Source organism: Vigna unguiculata, chromosome 5 (assembly GCF_037176805.1).
Source record: "Vigna unguiculata cultivar grain cowpea cultivar isolate G323 ecotype 2 chromosome 5, ASM3717680v1, whole genome shotgun sequence".
Lineage (NCBI taxonomy): Eukaryota > Viridiplantae > Streptophyta > Magnoliopsida > Fabales > Fabaceae > Vigna > Vigna unguiculata.
The window spans coordinates 4,048,288-4,059,723 of NC_140796.1; the positions used below are offsets into that span (position 1 = coordinate 4,048,288).

At 29.5% G+C, this 11,436-nt stretch overlaps 1 protein-coding gene across 8 annotated transcripts; it reads right to left on the reverse strand.

Moving 5' to 3' along the window:
- Nucleotides 1-2,708: 2,708 nt before the first annotated feature.
- LOC114183955 (COP9 signalosome complex subunit 7-like) lies at nucleotides 2,709-11,107 on the reverse strand. 8 transcript variants are annotated; one of them, XM_085672988.1, is made up of 9 exons: nucleotides 10,838-11,106; nucleotides 10,215-10,290; nucleotides 8,842-8,930; nucleotides 6,899-6,988; nucleotides 6,084-6,182; nucleotides 5,899-5,969; nucleotides 5,289-5,424; nucleotides 3,614-3,703; nucleotides 2,709-3,053 (listed from the first exon to the last, which is right to left on the reverse strand). In XM_085672988.1, exons 1-8 carry the CDS (start codon nucleotides 10,991-10,993, stop codon nucleotides 3,662-3,664), a joined length of 759 nt encoding a protein of 252 aa, XP_085529114.1. In that variant the 5' UTR covers nucleotides 10,994-11,106; the 3' UTR covers nucleotides 2,709-3,053; nucleotides 3,614-3,661. The 8 variants fall into 8 exon arrangements, 3 of the variants coding, with proteins under 3 accessions (XP_085529114.1, XP_085529113.1, XP_027926963.1); XM_085672987.1 differs by having other exon boundaries at nucleotides 3,614-3,657; nucleotides 10,838-11,104; XM_028071162.2 differs by having other exon boundaries at nucleotides 3,614-3,657; nucleotides 6,084-6,128; nucleotides 10,838-11,103.
- Between the last annotated feature and the right edge of the window lie 329 nt (nucleotides 11,108-11,436).

Here is an 11,436-nt window from a genome sequence, read left to right on the forward strand (position 1 = left end):
TCACATTGGTTATTCGTTTATTATCATTAATATTTAATTTAGTTTCTAATATGAGGATGATAAGCTATTATACTTTTGCACCAGTTTTCTCCGATGATCAGAAACATCTCTTAATTGCGAGCCATGTATGTACATATTTCAGCTAATTTATTATAAATAACTTTTTTTAAGTGAAAATTTTAGTTGGCTTAATTTCATACTTTACTATTAGAATTTTAAATTTTTGTGAGTTTTACTTTTAATTTTGAATTTACAAATTTTATTATCAAAATTTTAAAATCATATACATTTTACTTTTCTATTAATCAATATTAAATTGTTATTGATGTCTCACATGATCGATACAAGGCAATTTTCAATTCAGCATGAAATGTAAATTAAATTTTAAATTACAAATTTCATCATTAAAATTTTATACTGTTGTAAATATTTTTACAATTTTAACCATAAAATTTTAAAATTATAGACATTTTATCTTTTCGTCAATTATACGTTCATTAATGATGATGTAATGACCTAACCATAAATAAGGTGCATAATGGAGAAAGGAACGTAATGACCAATCAAGTATGCTAAATATTTAATGTTGAGTTAATTAGAAATGATGGTTAACATCCCTATTCATATATAAATATAAATATAAATTATTTTATTTTATTTATTTAAATTTTACTTTAAGAATTAGTTTAAAATCTTTAGATCTTTATTTTCTTAATTACATTTATGTTTAAATTTGTGTATATTTTAAATATTTTATCCAAGTAGCCGTAACAAGAGAATATATATATATATATATATATATATATATATATATATATATATATATATATATATATATATATATATATATATTATATAAGTTTCAAATTTGATTTTAAATAATAGATAAAATATAAATAGTTGTTAATAATTATGTGAATTGTTTGAGATTTTATTAAGACATGCTTTGTGACATAATCAATATATTCTAGACTATTGTAAATAGTTAAATAAATAAATTTTACAGTAAAAGTTTTAAAACAATTATAATTAAATTATTTTAAATATACAAGTTCATATTACTACTACTATTATTATAAAATTAAAATTATGGACATTAATAGAAGTATATAACTTTATTTTTTTCATATATATATATATATATATATATATATATATATTTATTAATTGATAAATGTTAATCGTTAATTTTTAGTTGTCAAAAACTTGAACCTACAACTTTTTTTACCCTCAAAGCGAATTTTATATCTCTCAAATGTGAGTGAGAAACTTTCCTGTTTGTTCTAAAACTTCTCCAATATATAATGCAATTTTATCTTAATTAATCATTTATAATTATTTATCATCTAATAATTATAAGAAAAATAAAATAAATATATTTTGCGGTCAACAAGCTAACCCTCAAAACCCCATTCACCTATACATTTAAATATTAAGCAAATCATGTTTTTTCAATTATTCGAATTAATTTGTCAGTATATATTCACAAAATTTCTGCATAAAAAACTTACAAGGGCACCGTGATTACTTACTTTCTGATAAATAAATTATTAGAGCACTTGACGACTTCTTCGTTTATTCTTCTCCAATCCAATATTACCAAGCTTGGCTATTTTTTCTTGCTTTGTTTAAGTTTAATGTAATTAAAATTCATTTAGTACTAATATTAGTCCTCTTCAATAATTATTTTTGTTTTCGTGAAAGATAAATCTGACTTCGTCAAAAGCAAATGAGTTCAGTAGTGTCTCGATTATGTTTAAGCAGATTGTGAAATTGAGTTTTTTTGGCAATAAAAAAGCTTTCAACATCACAATTGCTAAATTATATATATAATCATATTTTTTAAGGATAGAAAACAGATTAATAAATGAATATGTATATGTCTTTCAATGTAATCAATTGGAATGTGACTATTACTGGTTGCCATTTCCATTCTCATTCACATGGCAATCATTGACCTTCCGAGAAACATGGAACAAAGTTCTCAAGCACAATCTTGCCACAAAATACTAAAGCAAAGGAACATGGTGACGGTGGAGTGAAAACGCGAGAAAGAAGAAACACACATGTTGACCAAAATATAGATCTATTAATGAAAAACATGTTTATGAAAAAAATTGAAAAAAGAAATTACTTATTCATGATGATTTAAGATATGTTGACCATTGAAGTGTAGTTTTAAAGTAGTGCTCTATCATGACAGAGCCAGAAGACTCGGGTCAATTTAAACAATTCAAGTTTATTAAATAAATATAAAGCATAGATTTTAATCAAAGGTTTAAATGATAAAAGAATATGTGATAGCAATATGGTTAAACAATAGACAAACTAAGTACATCTTTTTTAAAACTCAAAGTTATATATCAATCATTAATTTTTTAAGAAAATATTGTCATTGTTTGTAATGTTCCTGTATATTTTGGTACCATTCAAAATACATTTTTCTATGAATTTTCGAAAATCAACGTTCCGTATCATTGTAAAAAGATAATTTAACATGGGAGTAGTTAGTTTGATTGTTTATATTTTAAAAAAAAAAAGTTTAAAATCTATTTTCAATACTCTTTCTTAATTTTTAAAAGGAAAATAAAATAAAATTCTCTTGTTTTGGTCTATTATTTTTCATTTTTTATTGCTCATAGTTTTCCATATTGTCTCCCATTTCCATCCTCTAAAATTAATATTTGAACAAAAACTAAAGAAAATGATGCACATCCACAAAGAGGGAGTTCATACGAGGCACAATGCAAAACAAAAAACAACATACCATTTACAAACACAAAGAAAAGGCCACACCACCATACACTTGACGACTATAATGGCTCAATAAGTAGCATCAATTTCCAAAAAACAAAAAAAACTGGAGAAATAACAGGTTTTCCCTTGTTCTTGCCTCTTATTGTGGTGTGGTAGACAAGTTCAATATCGATTTGTCTCTAAAAGATATATTGTGAGTTGAGGCTTGCCAAGAATAAAAGTGAGCAAGCTACTAAAACACCAATCCAATTAACGTCTTCAACCATTGCAATGTTCAAAACGTTATATGCCGCTTCCTGCAAATTTCCCAAGCTTTATAGTAATACAATACGAGAAAAAAATTATTTATCTAAGAAAAAATGCTCAGGTCAATTACATTCTAGCTTGAAATATATATACTACAGAAAACATACATATCCAGCTTCCCTTTGCAGAGGGAAGGGTGAGAAAGGGTCTGTAACTTATATTCTAATAAATATTGTATGTGGAGATTAAAGAGGTTAATTGCAGTCAAGGTGATGTCATGACGAGTTAGATTATAAACAATAACTTTTTATTAAAACAATTAATCAAAGTGCCACGTGTTGTGTCGTACAATTTTTTATCCAAATTTACCCAAGATTATATACTTTAAAGTAACAATGTTGGACCTTTTAGGGGACATTTGTTCTTCATCCTAATATCTTATGTTCATTAAAAGATGGAAGGTAGGAAATTCACAGATTATAAAATATACGAGGACCAAAATCGCTGTTTTTAAAATTCGGAAACTTAGAGACCAATTTTAACTTCATACATATTTTATCCATTTCTTAAATACTCAGACTCTGCTAAATGCAAAGTTGTCTAAGAATACCTCTTCCGCAGTTGGTAGCGAACTTCATCATCCTCTTGACGGGCCTGTTTACAGTGTGAAATGAAAGAAAACACAACAGAAAGAAAAGATCTGTATATTGTAAACGCACGTTAAAAGAGAGCTACAAGAGAGGGAAACTGAACTACTATAAGATGCATTTAATGTAACAAAGACATGTCGACCATCATATCCCCACAATAAATTATGACAGCCAATTATCAGTTTGTCTCGCAGACAAGGTTTTATATTATTATCAAATGAAACTCCAAATCCTTGTATACGATACTCTTGATGTTGAATGCCGCATACAGCAGCTATATATAGCTAAAAACTTTAACTGAGTGTTTTTTCTATTCATTACAAGCATAACGCAAAATCCTTGTCCAACACAATTGCCCTCAAAATTTAAAGTCAATAGAGATAAAAGGGCTGGTTGGGTACGATATTTATGCAGACAGTTAGTATCTTAGAATGCTATATATATTTCTGGCACAATTTTGTTTCCCTCCCTCGTAATAATAAACGCTTTTCCTCATAAACATCTTCCAGTAGCCAAACTGCCCCATCCAGCAAAGAAAAAAATATACAGTGGAGAGATTCAAGGAACTGACTGACCAACCCAATTAAACTACACTTAATCAGCAGAGCGATATCGTTTTTCTCAAATCCGGGCGTTCAATTTTGATTACTAAGTTATTTTTTACAGAGTCCTGTTCAAAGTGAGAAATAGTGGCATCAAATCCAATAAACAAAACTAATTGTTATCTTTTTGTTTTTTATCAATTAATAAAGAGATTGAGTTTTTCTCCTTAGATAAAAAATTCTGTACAAATATTTTGTAATATTTAACAGATACTTACTGGTTCCATTAAAACATAAAGGCCGTGTTAGTAAATCAGCCATTAAGAAGGTTTATATCAGAAAGAGAAAGACCGGTAACAGAATATTAGAGTCATAAGGTTTATTAAAAGGAAAAAGATTTTTTTGACAAACTTTTTTTGATAAAGTTTTAACAATGTCCACATGTCCATTCAATTGGATCAATATTTTTTTTAAAATAATTTATTATGGTTTGGAAAGAGAAGATAAATGTTTGTTGAAGACTTTGTCAAAGTTTGTTAACAAAAACTCTCTCGAAGTATCAAAATCCAATACATGATGAGTTATATATTTTTTTTTTCGGAAATTTGTCATAACCATTTCCGTTTATGAATCTACCTACTATTGAGCTACAATGTGAGGATTGATTTGAATAAGATTTTCGCTTTTCTTACTAATTCTGATCCAGCTCCGTCAGAATTCCACCAATGAATGACCAAAATAGGTACTTACAATCAGCAACAATGAAAAAAAGATGTATCATGATCTCACATGAAACTTCTAGGCATTCACCAGAATAAAAATGGGAGAAAATTATAGAATGGATTTGTTGGTAGGTTTGACCCTAAGTTTGCTAATTGAGTTTTAAATTAAAGAAAAGACGCCATCCAGAACAAACCCTTTATACAAATTATCCTGCTTCCCACAGGATACATACATCAATTATGGGATTGGACTACAAGTTATATACAAGATCAAAATTACATGCAAGGAATAATTTATTGGACATTTCTCATCTGTATCAGGGAGGGAGAGGATGCTGAGAAAAGAAAGTATGAAAATAAACTCAACTGACCTTCACAAGATTATTCTTTACTTCTTGTAGATTCTCTTCCACACACTTCTTCCGCAGCTTCTCAATTTCATGCCTAGCATCAGTCAATTTTATTTCCTCTTGAAGTAAAACAAGAAGATTTTCTGATCTAGACAACCTATGGATCCCAGTCATAAATTATATTTCAGTAGTATTCAGGAGAGGAACTCTATCACATTCTAAACATTATCAGAATGTACATAATTACCGTTTTGAAAAGTTCTGAACCATGAACAAGACAAACAAAAATGGTAAGCAAAAACCTAAGAATCAAAAAGCTTTCTATAAAATACAAAATTTGAGATATGTTGATAATTGGAAGTTGAAACTAACTTTAACATATCTTGAATGCTGAGAAAACTAGAATACGGCCTATTTCCAAAAGAGGCCATACTCCAAAATTCAATATTCCGAAATAACAAGGCAGTGAAGTGACAGGTTTGCACTGATATTACCACTATCCAGTCTTATTAACCATGTTTATCATTAGATGAGGCAATTCAATTACTTTTTTCCACATACAGGTAGTTAATATACTAATAATCAGACATATGATCAAATTCAATCTCCTACTTGAAAAAAAATGCATCACCAGTTGGAGAGTGTCTGTATCATACTTCCAAGGTTAGCAGGCGTCAAGTCTCTACATACAGCAAACTGGACCTGAAATGGCCCTAAAAAGTCAACTAAATTCCTATACGGAACTTATTAAATTAAAAAGCAAAAGGGAGTAAAAGTGAAATTTTTAGAAAATAATAGATAATGATTGGCTAGGACCACAAAGCATTGTCGCAGATGATCCAGCTTTCCTCTTACTAGTCCCTGATGAAATCCACAAAGCTTATTAATGACTATCTTACATCTTCTGCTTAATGACTAGACAGAAAATGTTATAAAAGAAAATAGCATAAGCCAACAGATAAAATTCAAAATTAGCAGAAGAAAAGGTAAAATTAAGTAATGATAAATATATTTATTTCACATTTATAATGCATTTTATCATTGTAGCAGAAGAGAATTAATAGATTAGCAGAGGATTAAATGAAAATTATAAAACAAAAAAAAGGGGGGAAGGAAGACCATTTCATGCAATGTATCTCTAGGCATTAACAGTATAAAATAGATCAATCACATAACCATTGCAACAATGTTCTCAGATCCCCTACTAGCTGTTGCTTAGATTGTAACACCAATTTGTATTTAACACAAATAATTCCCTTTATATGCAAAGATCTTGTACAAAGGTACTAAAAAAGATCTTGCAAAGAATAATACTCAAACGTCTCCATTAGTTCCTTTAACAGATTGTATGTGATTTATGAAACTACTACGGTTTTTGCTGATGTTTTCTTGCACAAGAATTAAATATCGGCAAAGTAGGTGTGTTATACTCTCTCCTTTTTCCAGTAGAAAGATTTGATGTTATTATACCCCGAACTCCTCTCCCTGTTCTAGTGAATTGTTTTATTATAAAAGCAATGAATAAATAATCATAAAAATCATAATAATAATTGCGGAAATGCACATTCCCTTACTATTACCACATTTGAGTTTGAGCAGAAGTATATTATCTTGAAGAGAATGATGCCTACCGGGTACATGCATTCAACAATCAGAAAATGTTGAAGTTCACTAACATTTGTCACATCTATCTCCTGCATCAGTTGGTCATAGGGTAGTACCTAAAGAAAAATAAACAAACATTTATAAAAATTGATTACAAATGTCAAGAATTAAAGAGCTCAGTCTCCAAAAAGCAAAAGTTGATAGAAAGATATTCTCCAAGTCTAACTAAAAAGAATATATTCTCCAAAGAAGAGAAAACTAATTTCTCAAATAGTCTTAAAGCAAAACACCATGGACGAATCATGACTAAAATGATAGCAAGCCCTTAAAGAACACAGACATGCCTAAAAGCCCTCTTGGCTAAAGGGATAATTGAGTAGTAATCTGCATGGTATAAGTGTAGCACATATTATAGGGCCGTTGGGTCTTCCTTGCTATAAGAAGCTTAGTACACTGTCAGCTTAACTTCAGTCAGGATGCTGTTAGCTTAGTCAAGGTTAGTGTCATCGGTTAAAACATCTATTTTCTCAATATTTTTTGGTGAGTGTTTCTCTCACGTTGAAGTGGATCATGGATATTCTTCAGTCACCGTTGCAGAGGTTACTCTTTTGCTTAGTATTATTTACTAGCTAACGTTAGTGAGTGTTTTCTTTGTCAACATCAAGAGTATTTTTAATCTGGTCAAATAATTGTCTTGGTTGATGTTAACCGGGATTATTTTCAATTAATGTTTATCAGCGTTGATTTTATCAACTTTAATAAAAAGCTAGGTCTTGATTATTTTTTGACCAACGTAATCAGGGTTTTCTTGACCAACAATGGCTGCACTATTTTTTCTGTTGATGTCAGCCAAGGCTTTTTTTAGCACCATTGAAGTTAACTTTTGGCTAATGTAACTCAGTTTTTAGTCAACTTTAATAAGGGTTATTTTTGCGGTTGACATTGTTGAGATTATTTATCTTCAATTGTAGGCAAACATATTTACTAATTGAATCTTCTTGACCAGTGTTGGTGAAACTATTTTTTGTTGGATGTCAACCAAATATTTTCTGTTGTTGAAGTTTATAATGATTACTTTTTGTAAATGTTTGTAAGAAATTTTTTATTGAGGTCACTAGTATTATTTGGTGGTAATTTTTTTTATTTGATAAATTTGTTTTTTATAGTAATTGAAATACTTAATTCAAAAAGTAAAATTAAAATTCAATAAATTTGAAATGAAACCAATTGAAATCTAATGTGTTAAAATTTTTTTAACTTTTTGAAATTGTAAAATTCTCTATTTAAACTCCTGTCAAATATAGGAGCATCAAGAATGAATATGAATTTTAGCCTTTTTTTTTTTCTAACTTGTTTACCGTAGTTTGCCCTACTTTATCTATCACAAAACCTAACCACATAACAGATCTAAGGGTAAATGGGGAGCACCACTAAAATAGGCGAGTATTAAAGAGCACAAGATGTACGCACATTGGTCAAGAGTCTAGCAAATGCAATATATCAAAATGGATGACGAAGATTAGAAGGGTCTGCCAGCACGTAACAAATAGAATACAGAAATTAAAGCATGACACCATTATCAAGTCCACCACATTCATATGGAAACTAAACAGGCATTATAACCATCAGGGCATAAACACCTAAATTCAGGATGTAGCACATTACTGCGAAGGCGAGGGGGGCTGGAGAATCACAAGGCAGACACAATAGAAATAATTCATTTTTCACCTAAATATATACGTGAATTTCCATTGATAACATTACTTACAACCATAAGGCAAGTCATCTGGGTAGAGTAGGTCATGTACCACTCATTCTCACATTATAATGGTTAATGTTAGTATTTGTTCCTAACAGTTAAGTGATCACCTCCAATATCCATGTAAATAGTAACACAAGATAGCCAATAACAGTGGGTCTAATAGGTAATACCTCGTATATCACACCGATCCAAAAAAAAGAAGAATACCTCGGACGTGCTAGCCAGTGTAAGAACAGTGAGTTGCTTAAGCTTGAGGATCTGATCAGGTATCAATTGCGGAAGATGACCAGCATTACCTACGAGCCACTTAAACATTTTAATAAACACTAATATTTTATTTTTATTTACATATAAGTTAATAAGGAAACAGAGATGCTAAAAGTAAAATAACAAAATCATTACATGAAGATAAATGTACGAGTTTTCCTTGCAAACCACAAAGTAGAAACTAATACGACGTGTATAAAGGCTTCTTATATTCAGGATACATCAAACTTAGCACAGTAATAGTGGGCTATGACTGACAAATCACAAAATGAAAAATATGCTTCTGTTCCAGCATACATACATTATATTTTTTAGATGAATTATTAAACTTCCATGTCTTAAATGATGTAAAGTTTTGTGATTAATATAAAACAATAAAAGTCTGTTCTACATTTCACAACATTATTTGTTTTATTAATCACAAAATCTCACATTTCTTACATGGACAACAAAGCAAGATAATAAGACAAGATAAAAGTTACATCATCTAATTAAAAAAAAATTAAACAACAAGACTCAATTGAAAAATATAAATTTTTTGACTAAATAACAAGGAACTAATTTAAAAATACCTAATTTACAAAGAGCTTAAAACTTAAGTAAGCCTATTTAGATTCACATGTTCGTATAAAGCTGGAATATAAACCCAGAATGTTAAAGCATTAATTAATAAACTAGTGATGTTAATAAAGAATGGGAGTTCAAGGCAATACGTAAAAAATAAAAAAACCACCACACCATATTTGATGGTGCTGCAGCCAATTCCAAAAACATGGCAATGACGTTAAAAAACTGTAATATATACTAGCAACTAAAATGTCCTGCAGATTTGTTTACGGCAAAAAGAACTACCAATTAATATCAAGGGTAATAAACATAAACTAACCGAAAGTAGGACAAATTCAAATACAGTATAAAAACACAAAAAGGAGGAATTCTAAAACAATAAAATAAAAGTCTAAAAATAATGACAAGTAATCAAATGTGTTAATATCACTAATATTGGTTGTCAACATATGATCCTCGTTTGTTTTCCTTATTTTTTAATCACCCTTTCATATCATCTAATAAAAGTTACAACTTCCCATATCAAGTCGCCAACGTCCAGTGTTTACATTAAGAATTATAAATTCAAAATTCATTATTCACCATGAAGATGTCAACAAATAGTAAAAGATGGATGATTTAATTTGATCTGACACATCAACAACATACTACTGTTGGAAAAGAAAAACAAACAACGAAGGAACGCAAATAGCCATCATAAATGTAGGGAGGGAAAAAATAACATAAGAGTAAATCCATAGGCTTACTCGTGTAATCACTCCATGTTCCATATGCAAAAAACCAAAGCATATCAAGATAAACAGAATTCTCAGTTGCTTTAAGCTGCGAGAAATCACGAGTGAAAAAATTACAGCAGGACATATAGGAACTATTTCACAGAAAAAAAAAATGGCAAAAACAGTACTCTCATGTTACTCACAATTTTCATATTAACTAAAAAATGAAAAACAGAAATTCCCTAAAATAAATTATGCATTTATTTAATAATAATAATAATTAAAAATGTTCGTCATAAAACAGGAATACACGATCAATTTTGGAGCTAATGTCACACAAATTTTCATATTGCCTCAAAAAATGGCAATAGAAACCGCCGAAACTAAATACTGCGTTTATAATAATAACAACAACAAGAATAATTATTCGTATTAATATTATTATTATTTAAAGTACTAGCCATAAACCATGATCAATTTCGCTGCATCCAAAATGCAATATATCACAGCGAACACGAACGCCTTGAATCAATAAAAAAACACCAGAGAATTATGAAGTCAAGTCAGTCTTGCTTTTCCAGTTCTCTTCACATATCGACTACTATCACTTTTAGAAGCAAACAGTGCGGAGAAAATCGTGAAGAATGAAGAACCTGTTGAAGATGTGGGAGGTAGAGAATTTCTGAGAAAGTGAAGAGGTTGCGGTGAGAAGTGGCTTCTACAAGGACGGAAGCGAGGGCGTTAGCGTTGGAGGAAATAACGGTTTTCCACACGAAGTGTTCGATAACTTGCGATTGCAGCTGCTCCATCTTCCAACAAAATCAATCCGATTTGCTTCCGTTTCGAATTTGAATTTCGCAGAGTAATGGTAGAACGAGGAGTTTGCTCGCTCTTAACTCTGGAAATGAAAACAAAACGTGTTTAATGAAGCTCAACATACTTTTATATTCAAATGTATAAAAAAAAAATTATAAAAATTGCTTAAAATATGTATTTTAAAGGCTTCAGTACTTTTTTTTATTCATGATGTTTATTATGGATTGTCGTTATTTTTCATCAAATATTTTGAATGGTTCTTATTTTTTTAGTATTCGTTACGAATGATATTCTTTTCACGTTGTGAATAGTCTTCAAATTTATTAAATATTTAAAATGATCATTATTTTAAAAAAAATAAGAATAATTTTAAATATTTAGTAAAAATAAGACCATTCACAGTGAACACTCAAAAAAATAAAACAAAAAAGATATT

Bases quoted from the DNA above. Each gene is read 5' to 3' on its own strand.
- LOC114183955 (XM_085672987.1), bottom strand. From the start codon at position 10,993: ATGGAGCAGCTGCAATCGCAAGTTATCGAACACTTCGTGTGGAAAACC. The intron at 10,291-10,837 runs GTTCTTCATTCT...GATTTCTCGCAG, and splicing joins ACCTCCCACATCTTCAACAG to CTTAAAGCAACTGAGAATTC. The intron at 6,183-6,898 runs GTAGGCATCATT...TTTTCTGTCTAG, and splicing joins TTGTTGAATGCATGTACCCG to TCATTAAGCAGAAGATGTAA.